The 17,024-nt window shown below is 36.2% G+C and overlaps 1 protein-coding gene across 2 annotated transcripts in view; it reads left to right on the forward strand.

The window, feature by feature from the left end:
- The first annotated feature begins 439 nt into the window (after positions 1–439).
- DCN (decorin) overlaps positions 440–17,024 on the forward strand; it is a 38,238-nt gene continuing 21,653 nt past the window's right edge. Inside the window, exons 1-3 of one of the 2 annotated variants that reach the window (XM_006062952.3) lie at positions 440–758; positions 4,509–4,755; positions 16,500–16,612. In XM_006062952.3, the coding sequence (XP_006063014.1) occupies positions 4,542–4,755; positions 16,500–16,612 (327 nt within the window). In that variant the 5' untranslated portion in view covers positions 440–758; positions 4,509–4,541. Of the gene's footprint in view, positions 759–3,634; positions 3,793–4,508; positions 4,756–16,499; positions 16,613–17,024 lie in introns of those variants that run through there. The other variant, XM_006062951.3, reaches the window with a different exon arrangement.

Raw genomic sequence — 17,024 nt, forward strand, 5'->3', positions numbered from 1 at the left:
AAAGTAATATATGGTGTGCTTTTCATATAAAATCATGGCTTTCTTCCAGGGAACTTTAGAAATATGTTCAAGATATATAGAAAACCTCCATAGCATAGTACTTGAATTTTTGAATGTGCACAAATAGCCCAAGGCAAGTAAGAATCTGAATGAGTACTCATTTATTTTCACAGCCCACACTTAAAATAATTTCATTCCATTTGCCAGACTTACACATCCTGAAAGCAAAAAACAAAACAAAACAAAACATACAAACTGTCATTTCGGAAGTATGATAAATGTGACTCATAAAGAAGACTAGAAAGAGTGGATCAAGGAGTAGGGTTGGGGGTGGGGAAATAAACCCTTTAGTTACAATTTCAGGGAAATGAGTCGACACAATGAAACAAATTCCAAGTCAAGTTGCTCCACTACTATATTACAGAAGCAGTTTAGAATTTTAAGCAGATGCAAAAGGAATAAAGCATTTAAATGGCGAGAAAAAAAGGCCGATAAAGTTTCTGGCTACAATACAAGAGACATATCATTACCATATGATCTAATGTGGGTGTCAGCCGGATTGTGTTCATTGAGGGAAACCTTATTTTTTAACTGTGCTATGGAGTAGAAGCAGGAGGTTTTCAACCTAGTGACAGTCACAGAGCAGCACCTTCCCCCTCCTCCTTTCCACACCTGCAAACTCTTTTGCTTGGGCTGAATATTTAGTGTAATTACATCTCAGCTTTGAGGGCTCCAGTGGCAAATCCCCGGATTAAAAGGTATGGTTTTCAATAATTGTCCTGAACTCTGCTACAGACTAATAAAACTTTGATCAAGTTAAGAAAAAAGGAGTTATTTGGTAAGAGAAAAAGAGAAAAAAAAATGTGTACTGAACTTTTAGTAATGTTTATGCAGTGTTTTAAACAAGTATTGCTTGAAAACAGAAACGAAGTATTTGGTAAAATGGTTGTAATGCATTGTTTTAGTTCTTTCTCTCTGTTCTTTGCAAAGATGTTTCTTAGAGAAACTATAACCTAACACGGTGACTCTCTTTATTGATATATTTTGTGTTTTTACTAATTAAATGTTTAGGAAATGTTTATAGAAAAGTATTCTAGACTGGCATGCTATTCATAGTTGGATTGTATATTTAAGAATTTATTCTCCTCCTGAATTCTTATATATATTAAGAACTTTTAAACTTCAGAAAAGTGAACTTTGGTGATTAGTTATAGAAGTCTAGTGTATATTTCTACAACTTAGAAAATAATAGAAACTGTCACCAGAGAGGTGAAAACCAACACTGACTCTATTTATGCTGATTATTAAGGACCTAACTAAGATAATCTCACAGTTAGCTGCATAGTTACTAAAATGTAAAGAGACTCGGCCAGAATTTTTGCTGCAAATGAAATTTCATCATAAGATACATTCACTATAGAATGAAAGTGTGGGTTATTTTCCTTTCTAATTTCAAAACAGGGTAACATGATGACCACTGATTAAGTGGGCTCCCAGTGATATAAATACCTGCGGCTTTTTCTTCGAATTGCTATTTTGACCAGAAAAAGAATCAGATGCCTCCTATAGTACCCATTATTGATAGATGGATACTGTTTTACTGTTTACTTTTAACTTATTTCTATTATTATTGAGGTTTTTAATTCACCCAGTGCTGGGGGGTTTAATTTGCTCTGCATTTAGAGCTTCACTTATCTCCTGAGTTTTAAATTTTGACTTGGAAATTCACACCAAAGGCATAAATGACATCATACAAATGTCGTTTAAGAAACCTAAAATTATTATTTTTGATAGAACACATTAAATTATGGCAATGAACTTTACTGAAGTAGTGACATTCTTAGCAATTAGTAATAGGAAATAGGCATACATTTTGAGACTACTTAAAATGGTTGAAATGAAATGTTAATAGTATATCATCTCAATAACAGTCTCCTTGATGTCTACATGGGCTACTGCTATAGGTTTGTTTGTTTTCCTGATTTATTAAGAGAGGAAGGAAATGATAAAGAGACTATCACTGTCAGTAGCCTGGATTAATTATTTTACGACGCTGTGTTTTAAGTATTATGATACTAATCTAAAAGAAGTTATTTCATGGAGGAATTTGTGGAAAATACCTGGCCATATTATTTTTCCCCAGGACATTCAGGGTTAAAATAGCACACACATCCGCCCACCCACCCACACACACACCACCCCCCCCAAGAAAATGATAAGTAATGGAAGCTAAAAACTGTCTGTCTGAGTTTAGATTCAACCCAAAAGAATATTGTGTAGAGAATTTGCACCATTTTAACAAGAGTAAACAAACGTAAATGATAATATTCCCCTGAGCTAATGTTTAATATTCTGTTTTTTGGATTCGTGAACCAGGCTTTCTTTTTTTTTTTTTGGAGAAAAGATCAGAAACAGACATCTGCATTAATTTCTCATTGCTATTTATTAAATCTGCAATTAGTTTGTTTCATTTTTCTCAAAACTTGCAAGACATGAAATATGCAAGGCTAGCAAACTTGTGGTAAACCGTAAACATTGCATTTTAATGCGAAACAGACAGAAAACCACTCTCTGAGATCCACTCCAAGGGAACCCTGCCAAAACAATAGGGTCTCCTTTAAAAGGCAATGCAGTAACTGAGTGGGAATGGGTTTCCCGAGAGAATCTGATACTGAATTTAAAGGGGCAGTGTGAATAATAATCTTCGTGGTATTATGTTAAAGTCACTAGCCTGTATTGCAAACGTGCTGCCTTTGACGTGCTTCAATAATAAACTAAGAATAAAAGTGTAAGAAATTTTAAAACATTTGTTTCCCCTGTAGTGGATCTAGGCAAACATTTCCAGAATATATGTTAAAGTTAGCACATATGAAGACTTTATCTTTTCTATATTGCTATCATTTGGATAGTGACTGGAAATAACATAATTAAAGATGATGAGACTAAAGATCATATCTACAATGTGTTTGGGGAATATTTTGAGCAGTTTTAATGGAGCTTGAAAATATAACAATTCAAAATAGACTTCTCTCCACGATCAACTACTTTTCATTATTCAGATTTATTAAGATTTTGTTATTCAGATTCATTTAGTTCACTTCAGCCATCTAAACAACCAACTCAATAACAGAGATGTATATATATATATATAGAAGGGCTTGTTAAATGAATGAATAAAAATGGTATAGATGCGTTGAAATCATATTTTTGTCAATTTGTTTACAAAATAATCCTATTGGTAAAATTAGATAACATATGTCATACAAAATAAAATAAAATCAGATAGCATTTTCCATATGTGTTTACTGGTTTACACAGTCCTTAAAAAGGATTCATTTGAGAAACCACCCAAAAGATTTATGTTAAAAACTGAATCATGCTTATATCAGGCTCAGGTTTTCAATTCGATATCTTTCTTATGCTAGAAATTCAATATTTAAACAAAGATAACCATATTTAAAAAAATCAAATTTGGTTGCTTAGAACAAATCGAATAACTTGTATTATTAATAAATTGACGGTCAACTGAGTCATTTATGGGCAAAATATTGTGCAAGGTCCCGGTACAGAACAAAGGATAATAAGACACGCCCTGAAGGAGTACATCTTCGAGTGGGGGGGCAGACCAAGCACGCAAAACAAATTACAATATAATGTGATAAGTTCTTTAAAAGAGGTAAGCAACGTGTCTTGGGAGCACAGAAGAAGGAGAACGCAGCATCCTGCCTGGATGCCCGAGAATACACAAGGGAAACCCATTATCTCATTTAGCCTTTACAACACTCTCACAAGGTAGGTATTTTAAACGGTGATTAGCTTTGAGTGTCAGGGTTGAGGTGGGGACTGGGAGTAGAGAGAAAATGGAGAGAAATGGTGTCAAATCGTGCATGGTCTTATTTGCAACAAAGGGGATGGAGACTTTATTGGCTAGCTGTGAGAAGTCAGCAAAGGATTTGCAGTAGAAAATTAATACAATGAAATTGAATTTTTAGAAGATGACTTGGGCAGCAGAGTGGAAGATGGCCTGGAGTGGAAGAAATATTTGAGGTATTTGAGGCTGAGACTATTTGAAAGCTCTTGTTCAGGGAGTGATGAGAAAGGTCTGGACTGGGATAAATACAGTGGGATGGAGAAATCAGATTGGCTTCTAGAGATATTTCTGAGCAGGAATTGGAGACTCTCATGTGTACAGACAAAACTTGTTTAACTGTGGCACGGCTTGTGTTGAGTGAGCATTGAAAATTTCAATGTTGACTATATAATGTGTGGTCTTAATTCAGACCCCAAATTCAATGAAGTGATTCAAATACTTTTTAAATTTTTCTTCATAAATAAACAGTGCAAGTTCATCTCTACTGAACCTTATTACCTTTCAAATATATTTCTAATGTTCTGCTCCTAACAGTACATAAAATATTACTTTTTAATGCTTTTTTCTATGTGCACTCCACTTATATAACACATACATTAGGCAAGGCTATTCTTCTAAACCTTCCGCTATTTCCCAGGTTCCTCGGTTGTGAAAGTATACAAGAGAAATCATGAAGGCAACTATCATCTTCCTCTTGGTTGCACAAGTTTCCTGGGCTGGACCGTTTCAACAGAAAGGCTTATTTGACTTTATGCTGGAAGATGAGGCTTCTGGGATAGGCCCGGAAGAGCACTTTCCTGAAGTTCCTGAAATAGAGCCTATGGGTCCAGTCTGTCCCTTCCGCTGTCAGTGCCATCTGCGAGTTGTCCAGTGTTCTGATCTGGGTGAGTGGAATGCCGGCTCTCTACCTACCTTGGCTGCTTTATTCATGGGAATGGCTTCCCTGGGAGTGCAGCATTTTCAGTTTTAATTTCTGCAATTCCAAATGTGAGAGACAGTGCCACCTAATGAGGAGTTAGGGAAACAGAGTAGGAGTGAAAGAAGTAACTTGGAAGTTAGGGGACTTGATTCTTTTTTTAAGTCAGAGAAGCATCACTCTGCAATCTTGGACAAATCACTAAAAAAAATTTTTTTCTAAGCTTCATGGCTCCCCTTATGTAAAATAAAATTTTGAACAAATAATATCTTGTGTTCTATGATTCCAAGGTGATAGATTATTTTAAGTCTGTGATTTGCTCCCATGAAATCTTAAGAAAACCTGGGTGATCTCTCTACTCTTGGCTTAGCCCACATAGCAGGGTTTGAACAAAACTGTAAAGTATGCAGTGTTATCAAAAGCAAAACCAGTAAACTTTTAGAACAAAAATTTATCTTTCAAGTACCAAAATACTCTCATAATCCCTGGGTCTTAGTTTTGTCTCTGCCTTTGGAATTTTGTAATCTAGCTGTTTATATTCTTTAGAAAGTTTCAAAGAAAATCTTTATAACTAAGTCGTGGTATAAATATTCAATATGATCACGAAGCCTATATCTTTAGCCTAACACTGCAAATGCATTTTGATTTATTATCTTTCAAGAAAAATTTGGCCTGGGAATTCCAAGAGCCATATACTCAGAAGATAAATCTCCAGAAAGCTTGGAGCCCTAGCAGATGAGCCAAAGGGGAATGAATTTAGCTTACATGGCAGCTGATTCACATTCCTCTTTTCTTTTGGTTCATTTTCTTACTGAAAAGAAAAAAAGAAGGAAAAAACCTCACAGAATGATTCTGCCATGGAGCATTTTCTTATAGAATAAACCCCGTAGCTTTGTAGAGTACTTATTTTAGAAATCTGATAGTTATTCAGAATATGCTTTCTAGGGGTATTTTGCAGGAAAATTTTCCACTAACTCCTAGAGCTGGAATAAACACATACAAAAACCCAGGAAAACATGAAGCATGTTAAATAGTAACAGCTGCTGAAATGCAAACACTTTGAACTAGATTCTTCGATGCTAACATGTACTGTATAGCCATTTAAACCCAAATAAAAAATGTAAAGAGAGATTTTTTAAAAGGCTACAGGATAATGCCATTAGATTAATTCATTACTCTTTCATTCCGCAGATATTTTGAGATCTTATAATGGGTCAGATCTGTTCTGGGCCCTGCAGAAAAAGCCATGAGGAAGACAAATATGGTCCCAGTTCTTGTGGGTCTGTTATTCCACTGGTGATGATTTTCCTTTTTAGAATTATATGTTCGAGACAAAGGGGATTAGATTACTAAAAATTCTACAGAAACTTTAATAGCATCTAGAGATTATCTCCATAACTGGTTTAGACAAGATATCTAAAGAAGAGAATAAACATGTGATGGATATACCAGTAGTAAAATTTTTCAAATGTTGCAAAAATGGCTGGGTTCCTAAGAAGTGTGACAAAAGTGGAATCTCACTTTGCCTGAGGACACGTTTAAAAGGGTCCATAATTACCTCTCACTACATATATTATCAACAATAGAGTTGATATTTTTAAGGAGGATGGGTCCAGTCACTTCACTGAAGTTTTATTTTTTTCCATATAGTTTTACTTTGCTTTCTTGATAAATAACTCATAAATCTTGACTCTGATGAAAGCATTGGGACAGTTTATTAATTGTCTATCATGAAAATTTCCCAAGCCTATTGTTCAAAACTAAACAGAAAAATGTAACCTTAGGAAACATAAAGTCATTGATGTGGCTGTTTCGTGATACAGTTTCTTGGTTGTCCTTGAGATTGTTTTGTTTATTTTGTGTTATTTTCAAATGAGAAAGTTTTCCAAGTAATCTTTTTCTCTAAGATCTCAGAGAATATAGTATTCCTTTGGGCTTAATGATCTTATTTACAGAAGAAGTAGCTGAGATTGAAATAATGATTCATTTTGGGGAGCCATGTTTGAAGAGGAGCCCTGAGTTCCAGTGTGCAATGAATGGTCTCATACAAGTTACTTTTATTATTTTTTTTAATTTCACAGATGAGTAGTTAAATACATATTCAAAAAATTGGTCAGGTATTTCTATAACAGAAAATACATTTTTTAAAAAGAAAAGCAATCCACTTGCCTTTAAAGAAAACACTGCATTCACATTTTCAACGACAACATAGCCTCTGCTCCCTTGATGATCATGGTAAGCTGTTCAGAGTCTTAACATTTTTATCTGCAAAGAAATCACAGGCCTAAAGATCTTACTATCTGTGTGAAGTACCTGGCCCATAGTAGAGGTTCAATAGGTTTTTCCTGTGTGATGATTACATGGAGTTAAAATGAAAGAAGCATAGGAAAAAGCAAAGAAGTGGACAATTTCATTCATAGTAAAAGCATGCATGCTAAGTCACTTCAGTAGTGTTCAACTCTTTGAAACCCTATGAACTGTAGCCTGCCAGGCTCCTCTGTCCATGAGATTCTCCAGGCAAGAATACTGGAGTGGGTTGCCATGCCCTCCTCCAGGGGATCTTCCTGACCCAGGGGTCTTGCATTGTCAGGTGGGTTCTTTACCACTAGCGCCACCTGGGAAACCTAAAATAAAGGCAATGCAGTTTATTTTTTAAATTATCTGGTGAGCTGAACATGAAGCTTGAATTATTATCATTTGTTGTTCTTCAGTTGGTAAGCAAAGAAAAAAGGCAGTGCGCTTTGGGATAAGAAATGTGAATGCTTATCATATAAACAATTAATGTTTTCTTAAGGATTATTTTTACCAGAGCTTTTAATGAACAGGGAGGAGCTTCAGTGTTGAAGGATAATAGTGCTTTGTCATCTTATTATCCAAACAGTGTTTAATGTAAGCAAACATTTCTTTTTATAATGTCTGATTATTTTGCAGTAGGAAGTATTTCTGACAAAGTTAAACAACATATCATTAAACAGTTCTTTCAAAGCTGAGATGTAAAAACTGTGAAATTAAAAATGAATAATCAGCCCATGGGAAGCTTGAAGTGTTCAAGAAGACCCGTTGACTATTTTAGTTCCTAGTTCCAACTTATCTGAATAGTATTATCATATGTTTTTCTAGAGCATGGGGGATTGAAAAAGTAAACATATATTTTAGCCTAAGAAAGTTATGAATTCTCCATTGATATTGACCAAATTATGTGGCTGAGCTTGTATTTAATTTGTAATTTGAACCATAATTTTATGAGACACATATATTCTTTTCATTATCTATCCTCTTAAGGCATAAAAATATATTCATAATTATAGCATTTATAAAAATATCAATATAAAAATAAATGTAGGGTTAGCAAAATCAGAAACCTATGGATTTCCTTAAAATAATAATCCCACAATGTAACTCATTCTTGTCAGATCTTTTGAAAAGATGCTTTATTTTACGTACCTAGTACCTTAAGGGAAGACGGTTCCCTTACTTATGTACTCTTTGGCCCAGCCATTCATCTTTGGATCAAGTGTCACCAAGAAGCATTATTTGGTACTTTCATCTCATTTATTAAAGACAGATCAGCCCTAACTGGTGAAATAAGCATAAGTATTGCTTTTTGACTATTCTTCCAAATTAAAGCAATGTTTATTAAAATTTTTATTATAAACAACTTTCAAAAGACTTGAAATACCCTTAAAAACACTTGATCATGGAAAGATCTTGGGTTATGAAGTTCAACATCTCTGGACTCAAGTTCAGCTTTATCATTTATGGTGGTTCAGACAGCAATGAATCTGCATGCAATATAGGAGACCTGGGTTTGATACCTGGGTTGGGAAGATCCCCTGGAGAAGTAAATGGCAACCCACTCCAATATTCTTGCCTGGAGAATCCCATGGACAGAGGAGCCTGGTGAGCTACAGTCCATGGGGGTCGCAAAGAGTTGGACACGATTGAGTCCAACTGAGACCTATAACTGAGACTGAGACCTATAACTTTGAAACTTTCAAAGCCTGTCTCCTCACTGGATAAATGGGAATATCTCTTACTTCATTAGGTAAGAATAGAAAATATTTATACAAAATATTTTTCATAGTAAATGTTATGTCCAGTTTACTACTTAAGTAAGCTAATAACATGAGGCTATTTCTCATCAGTTCAGTTCAGTCTCTCAGTCGTGTCCGACTCTTTGCGACCCCATGAATTGCAGCACGCCAGGCCTCCCTATCCATCACCAACTCCCGGAGTTCACTCAAACTCACGTCCATCGAGTCGGTGATGCCATCCAGCCATCCCATCCTCTGTCGTCCTCTTCTCCTCCTGCCCCCTATCCCTCCCAGCATCAGAGTCTTTTCCAATGAGTCAACTCTTCTCATGAGGTAACCAAAGTACTGGAGTTTCAGCTTCAGCATCATTCCTTCCAAAGAACACCCAGGGCTGATCTCCTTCAGAATGGACTGGGTGGATCTCCTTGCAGTCCAAGGGACTCTCAAGAGTCTTCTCCAACACCACAGTTCAAAAGCATCAATTGTTCAGTGCTCAGCTTTCTTCACAGTCCAACTCTCACATCCATACATGACTACTGGAAAAACTATAGCCTTGACTAGATGGACCTTTGTTGGCAAAGTAATGTCTCTGCCTTTGAATATGCCATCTAGGTTGGTCATAACTTTCCTTCCAAGCAGTAAGCATCTTTTAATTTCATGGCTGTATGGTTTTTATTTTTATATGAAATTAAGAAACACTAAGTATATGGCTTGCCAAGCTGGATACAAAATACCACCTTTTCTCCCCTCCTCCCCCAAAGAAAGCCATATCACAACCAAATATAAATAGGCAAAAATTAGAAAATTGTATAATTATCAAATTAATATAATTATCAAAATAGTATTCTCCAAAGACTATTCCTATGAACTAAATTGGTTTGGTTGAGAACCAAACCAATTTAGAGAACAATAAAGTGTTTGGCTATTTTATAATCATAAATGATTCACAACCTATATAGTTAGCCCTCTAAAGAAGAGGCCAGAAGGTGGAACATTTTATTTTTCCAGGCAAAAGCATTATGAATAACTAATGTTCTTAAAATGTACCTCATGATGCAAATAATATTTTACTTGTCTAAAATCTCAGGAAAATGTACAGCCCTTTAAATTGCATAGTTTTCTTCTTTTTAAAATCATTTTGCTTCAATTAGGAAAATTTTGTTAGTGGTTACCACTTGGTACTTAGATCCACAACATCTAAGGGGAAACTGTTTTTTTAGAAGCAAACCTTATGTATGAGGTAAATGAACCATTAGAGTTCTTCTGTGAAATCATCTTGGAAGAATAAATTAGTCCTCTTTGTCAAGGGTCAGAGAGAATGCTGGAGGCTTAGTTGCTTTCATAGGTTATATCTAGCTTCACATCAGCAGGGATGAGGGATGACCCTCATTCAAAGTTTCAAATGCTTCGAAAGAGTATCTCTAAGATGTGGGGCAAGCAGGAGGCTGTGCACAGAGCACGCCCATTGGTTGCCTAAAGTAGTTTGGGGTAGGAGTAGAGCAAGAGGAATACTCAGGTATGATCCAGATAACCAAAGCCTCTGACTCAAGGGGTTAAAGAGAAGGAAGAGAGGAGTCAGAGAAGGCCAAAGGAAGCATCTGTCTCCTTGATCTGACTGACAACTAACATATCCCTGGTTTCCTTCTTAGTCCCAGAGGGGAGAAGGAGGCAGCTGTGTGGGATCAAGGCATTTGGTTAGACTGCAGCTGTGATGCATTCTCCTCTGGAAGATCATTCCTGGCTCCAGAGGACAGGATGGGAATAGGTTAGCCAGAATATCAATTTCCTGGATGAAAGAGGAAATGCAGAAGACTCTCTAATCTTAATTTTCTCCTTCAAAAGAGTAGCGAGAAAATTATATATTTCTTTGAAAATAGGCACAAAGGAGAATTAACTCAGTTTGCAATCCAGTCTTAATAAAAAGAAGAAGCCCTGTAGCAGCTATACTGTAACACTCAAGATTCAATTAACCCTTGACTTAGTCTGAAGATGGTTTTCAGGCAATTTCTTCAGCTTGTCTACTTCCATGTTTTCACTGTAATCTATATTTGCCTTGATGACTACAATAATCAATTAATTACATTTAAATGGATGATAATTATTCATTACCTTTAATCACCTATTTAAATATCTACTTTCTGGGACTTCCCTGGTGGTCCAGTGGTTAAGACTGTGCTTCCAAAGCAGGGGCAAGAGTTCAGTCCCTGGTCTGGGAACTAAGATCCCACATGCTACACAGCATGGCACAAAAAATAAAAAAATAAAACCAACCAAACAAAATGTAATTAGACTGTTATATAAAAATAAATATCTACTTTCCCTACCAGAAGAAAAGCATGGTGATAATTTATCTTTTGGCCCTCCACTCCAAAAAGTGCCTTATACTTGGTAGGTTCTCAAACATCAGTAAATGCTTGCTATGAATAAATTAACATATACATGCCTTAGTGCTTGAATGAGTGCTTAATTTTATTTTCTTGACTCTATCAAGCTGGAAACAGGATAGAACATGACTGCCCAGAAATTAGGAGTCATGAAACTGTAGTGTTTCCTTTCTTATTTTTGAGGATGACTGTTGAACCAGGAGTGGGCTTCCCAGGTGGTTCAGGGGTAAAGAATCTGCCCGCAATGTGGGAGACCTGGGTTCAATCCCCGGGTCAGGAAGATCCCCCGGGAAAGGGACTGGCAACTCACTCCAGTATTCTTGCCTGGAGAATTCCCTGGACAGAGGAGCCTGGAAAGCTACAGTGCAAGGAGTTGCAAAGAGTAGAACATGACTGGACGACTGACACACACATAGAACCAGGAGTAGGTTTCCAGGTGGCTCAGGGGTAGAGCCTGCCTGCCAATGCAGGAGAGGCGAGTTTGATCCCTGGGTCAGGAATATCCCCTGGAGAAGAAATGGCAACCTGTTCCAGTATTCTTGCCTAGAAAGATCTCATGGACAGACGAGCCTGGCAGGATACAGTCCACAGGGTCCCAAACAGTCGGACACAACTGAGCATACACACACACACACACACACACACTCAGAATCAGGAAGCTCAAACTTTCCTTAAGTTATTTGGAAAGAGAATTAAATCGAAAGGAAGTTTTAGTATTTCTGAATCCAACTGCCATCAGTGTTAAATTGCCATTTTTAAGAGAAGAAGGAAATGTGCATGCCTTTAGCAGAAATGTTTTTTGATGGACTTGGAACTCCATTATATTATACTGGTCATGTGTCAAAACTAAGTGCATCACCATTGTCTTGATTATTACATTGGAGACAAAAAAGTGTTGGAAGTCAACGAGAATAAATCTTGCTAGTTTGGACCCCTGCCACAGGGCAGAGAACAACAAAAAAGGCATGGTATTTTAGGACATCCTGGCCTTCGTCCAACATGATGTTTACCAGATTGCTGAAATTTACTAGCACGATACCATTCATCACTGAGACAACTAGAAAAAAAAAAATACACCTCTTAAAAATACAATTCTTATTTGCATTTATTTCAGAAATGATTTCCTGGTAATGTCTTAAATAGAGTTTTATTTATTTTAATTAATAACTCAATTTTAAAGAAGATAAAGTTTCCTTTACTGAATTTGGAAGAGCAACTAAATAATTCAGTTTAGCCTTGAAAACAATTGCATTTTAACAGAAGATTTAGAATTCTATTAAAGAATGCTCATTGAAAAATAATTGGATTTAGGAAACCACTTTGTTCCTGTTACTATTCTGAATAAATATTACCTCAAAACTTAGTTACTTAAAAACTATTTTATTTGCTCATAATTTAAGCTACAGAAAATTTGAGCAGGTCTTAGAAGGGCTGCTCTCCCTTGCGGTCTCTTAGGCATTTGCAGTCAGGTGGCCATGGTTTCCCAGATGGCGCTAGTGGTAAAGAACCCACCTGCCAGTGTAGGAGATATAAGAGATGTGGTTCCATCCCTGGGGCGGGAAGATCCCCTGGAGGAGGGCATGGCAACCCACTCCAGTATTGTTGCCTGGAGAACCCCATGGACAGAGGAGCCTGGCGGGCTATGGTCCATAGGGTCGCAGAGTCAGATGTGACTTAGCACACATGCATGTTGGCTGAGGCCGTAATCGTGGTGAGGCTGACCCACACTGGGTCAGCTCAAGACAGCTCACTCTAGCGACTGACAGTTGGTGCTGCTGTTGCCTGGGAGCTCAGCTCTTCTGTCATCTGGAGTGTCTTCAGGTGGCCTCACCAGCTCAGTGGTCTCATCGTAGACAGACTCAACTTACATGACCCCACACTGTCCCCAGAGCAAGCATGCCAGAAGAATTGGGTAGAAACAGCCTTTTCTGACCTAGTTCCAAAAGTCACGCCATGTCACCTTCACCACAGCCCCTTGGTTCTGAGAGACATCATAAGGCCATGCCAAATTTGAAGGGAGAAGAATTTGACTCCATCTTTCAATGGGGTTGGACAAGTGTGTATTGAATAAGAATATGTAGGATCCCGAGTTTCCAACTAAGACCTGGAGCAGCCAAATAATTACTTTTTAAAAAGAAGGTCTATTTGGCAAAACTAATACAATTTTGTAAAGTTTAAAAATAAAATAAAATTAAAAAATAAATAAATAAATAAAAAGAAGGTCTATTTTAAATGGAGGCAGGAGCTATCCTCACAAAGGTGTGTGTGCACATATATATGTGTATCTGGTAATTTATATTAAAACTAACCAAATTTCCCTATAGGTTTCTGATTTTGACACAGACTAATAAGAACATCATCATAGAGTCTATCTGATCAGCATTTAGGAATCAAAGACTAGCTGATATTTAATGGTCCTTCCCTTTGTGACATTCTAAGAATACGTATCTAGGATTATTTCCCCTTCCTATTCTTCCTGTAATTTCTGAGTGAGCTCACTTAGCACCCTGATGCCTGTCTAGCCCTTTTCAGTATGTTATTGAGTCTGATGTCAGAACAGTTCTTGTTAGGGATACAAATAGGGATGACAGGAAAAAAACAATATCCTGTTGGAAACCAAGAAATAGTCTTTTCATCTGCATTTTGTCACCCCAGTTACATGAGCTTGTTCATGTCACCTAACTTTTTCTAAAAATCATCCGAAAAAATGAAATTTTCATAGTGCCTTACCTATTTCATTTGGTTGCTGTGAGATTAATGAGGTAACATATTTTCATTTTTTATAAATTGTAAAGCTATGTAAATATAAAATTTTAATAATAGAATACAAATCTGTTAAGTCTCTCAAATGAATATGAATTTTCTAGCAATTCAGAGATTGTAGGGTTATGATTTTAATCATTAAGATGACTCTCTAACAACTAAGCTGCAAAAGCCACAAACCTGATTTTTTTCTGTGGTAAATCATCAGGGGAACAATGTATATAATTCACCCCACATAGTTCTTGTTATTATAATATTCTAGAATGACAACATAATCAAAATGATCAGCTATCCAGATATATCATTTTTGGTCCACATCTGAAATGAACCTGCACTTCGGCACTGAACAACTGTTAAGGCAACTTTGACACTGAACACTAGAATTCACATTCAACAATGTATAAAAGTAAGCAAAAGCGGGAATTAAGACTTGGACAAAGAAGCCCATGAAGTAAAATGCGGGCAGTAACTTTTTTCCAAATGAAAGGAAACGTGTCTTTTCTTCGTTAAAGAACACTAATTATCAAAGATTTGGCAGAAGTCTGACACTCCTTAATTGCATGAAATTAGCAAACTGACATTTCTGAAAATGGCAATGATCATGAGTATATAGTACAGTTAAATATCCTCCTACAAGGTAGCTGTTCTGTGGTTTGCTGTTTGTCACTGAAAACACTTCATTCTGTTATTCCTCTGTGAACTATTTCTGTAGTTAGTTCTTAGAATATATTTATGCATGTGCAGAATCACCTGCATTTTGATATTCAAATTTATAACCATAGCTGACCACTGAATTGGAAACTGTAGACTTTTTTCCACTATCATTAGATCAGTGATAATGTGAAAAATTCTTTGGAAAGAAATTAGAAGTTGGTGATTTCAGATACATTTTCTGTAATTTCCAAGGACATATGAAGATAGAAATATGGTTACCTTGATAATCTACCTTCATATGCTTATATATAATAAAAATCAAAAAGATATCTTCCCAACCTAGTTATTAAATACTCTGTTGTAATTTTCCTTTTAATTGAAAACTGTAGATTGAATTCTTTTTTCCATGAGAATTTGGGCAATTTCTATCTTGTGCCTGCTATATCCTCAGGCAGGGCCTGCCTAATAAATTAATGATGTCTAAAAATATTCAATAAGCCTTTATTGAATGAATGAAAGAATGATCTTCAGCACTTCAAGTTTCAGATGTAATGAAGAGGTTAAAAAGCATTTCTGATTTGTTATACAGTCTTAAAATATTAATATTAAAATAATCATATGAATTTGAGTTAATAAAATATCATCTTATATTAATATGGGACAAAGCCCATGGAACAAAGCAAGGCAAAAGGCCTCATAGTTTAATATTATCTCCATTAACATTCAGCATGATAATTTATTTTAAATGCCGTTACCTTTTGAATAAAAGCAATTTATCCTTATACATCTAGTGGAATGACTATGAAAATGTTTCTTTAATGCCATAGAACATTTAGTTTTTCAATGTATTTACATTTATCAACAAAAACCTCAGTTATTTAGATCCAAATTTAAGTCTGAAAGTAATGCTTTGTATAATACACTTTAGAGAAGTTACAATCACAAATTTTATTCATTTTATTCTGATTAATAGTCATAAAATTGATACTGTTTTGTGAATTAAAACTGAAAGAACCATTCTCCCAAAAGTTTGAATAAATTTTCAAGTTGTTGACACAACAGCATGGTTACATATTCACATAATTTAAATTTTATATGTAGATCTGTGACAGTGCTAAGTTTATCAAAAGAATATTTGATGATTTGGTTAAAGTTCTCTACTGAAAGCATGTTTATATAGAAAGGTATAGATTTACAAATCACTCCCACTTAACACTTATCAAAGAAATGACTCTCTAAAATAAGAACAGTGAGGTGAAACACAGTGTGTACTGAGACATTTGAACCATACCTGGCAAAATCTTAATTTTTATTTTATGCAAAAGAATAATTACATGGGTAAATAGTTTGCTCTGTTTATGATTTTTTTTATAAACCTTTGACTTTGTTAGAAAAGGTAAAGCAGATATTTTAAACAACAGTTGATATAATTCTTCAGTTTGGTTCAGTTAAGTCGCTCAGTCTTGTCCGACTCTTTGCGACCCCATGAATTGCAGCACGCCAGGCCTCCCTGTCCATCACCAACTCCCGGAGTTCACTCAAACTCACATCCATCGAGTCAGTGATGCCATCCAGCCATCTCATCCTCTGTCGTCCCCTTCTCCTCCTGCCCCCAATCCCTCCCAGCATCAGAGTCTTTTCCAATGAGTCAGCTCTTCTCATGAGGTGGCCAAAGTATTGGAATTTCAGCTTTAGCATCATTCCTTCCAAAGAACACCCAGGACTGATCTCCTTTAGAATATAATTCCTAGAAGAAGACAAATATGATAGTGAAAACTATCACTGAAATACTAATGTCTTTGTAAACACATTCTTCGTGACTCTGTGGTCATGTGTCCCTTTTTAATGACTGCATGTTGCTTTTTCTCTCCTTCTAGGTCTGGAAAAAGTGCCAAAAGACCTTCCTCCTGATACTGCGCTGCTGGACCTGCAAAACAACAAAATAACTGAGATTAAAGATGGAGACTTTAAGAACCTGAAGAACCTTCATGTAAGAATTGCTATTTTCTTGAGCTATAACAAGATCTGACTCAAAGTATTTTTGAAAACGAAATGTAGGTAAGGTTAAGAGTGTTCTATGGTAATAAATAAGCACATAAGTGTTTATTAAATTCTCTTTTTAGGGAGTGATGGAGTAAAGCAGGATATTAACCCCTAACAATCAGAGCCAATTTTCTCACATATACCCCTATATAGGCTTCCCAGGTGGCTCAGATAGTAAAGAATCTGCTTGCCAATGCAGGAGACTTGGGTTTGATCTCTGGGCCAGGAAGATCCCCTGGAGAAGGAAATGGCAACCCACTCCAGTATTCTTGCCTGGGAAATCCCATGGACAGAGGAGCCTGGTGGGCTACATTTCATGGGGTCACAAAAGAGTCAAACATGACTGAGCAACTAACCAC

Source organism: Bubalus bubalis, chromosome 4, assembly GCF_019923935.1.
Source record: "Bubalus bubalis isolate 160015118507 breed Murrah chromosome 4, NDDB_SH_1, whole genome shotgun sequence".
Lineage (NCBI taxonomy): Eukaryota > Metazoa > Chordata > Mammalia > Artiodactyla > Bovidae > Bubalus > Bubalus bubalis.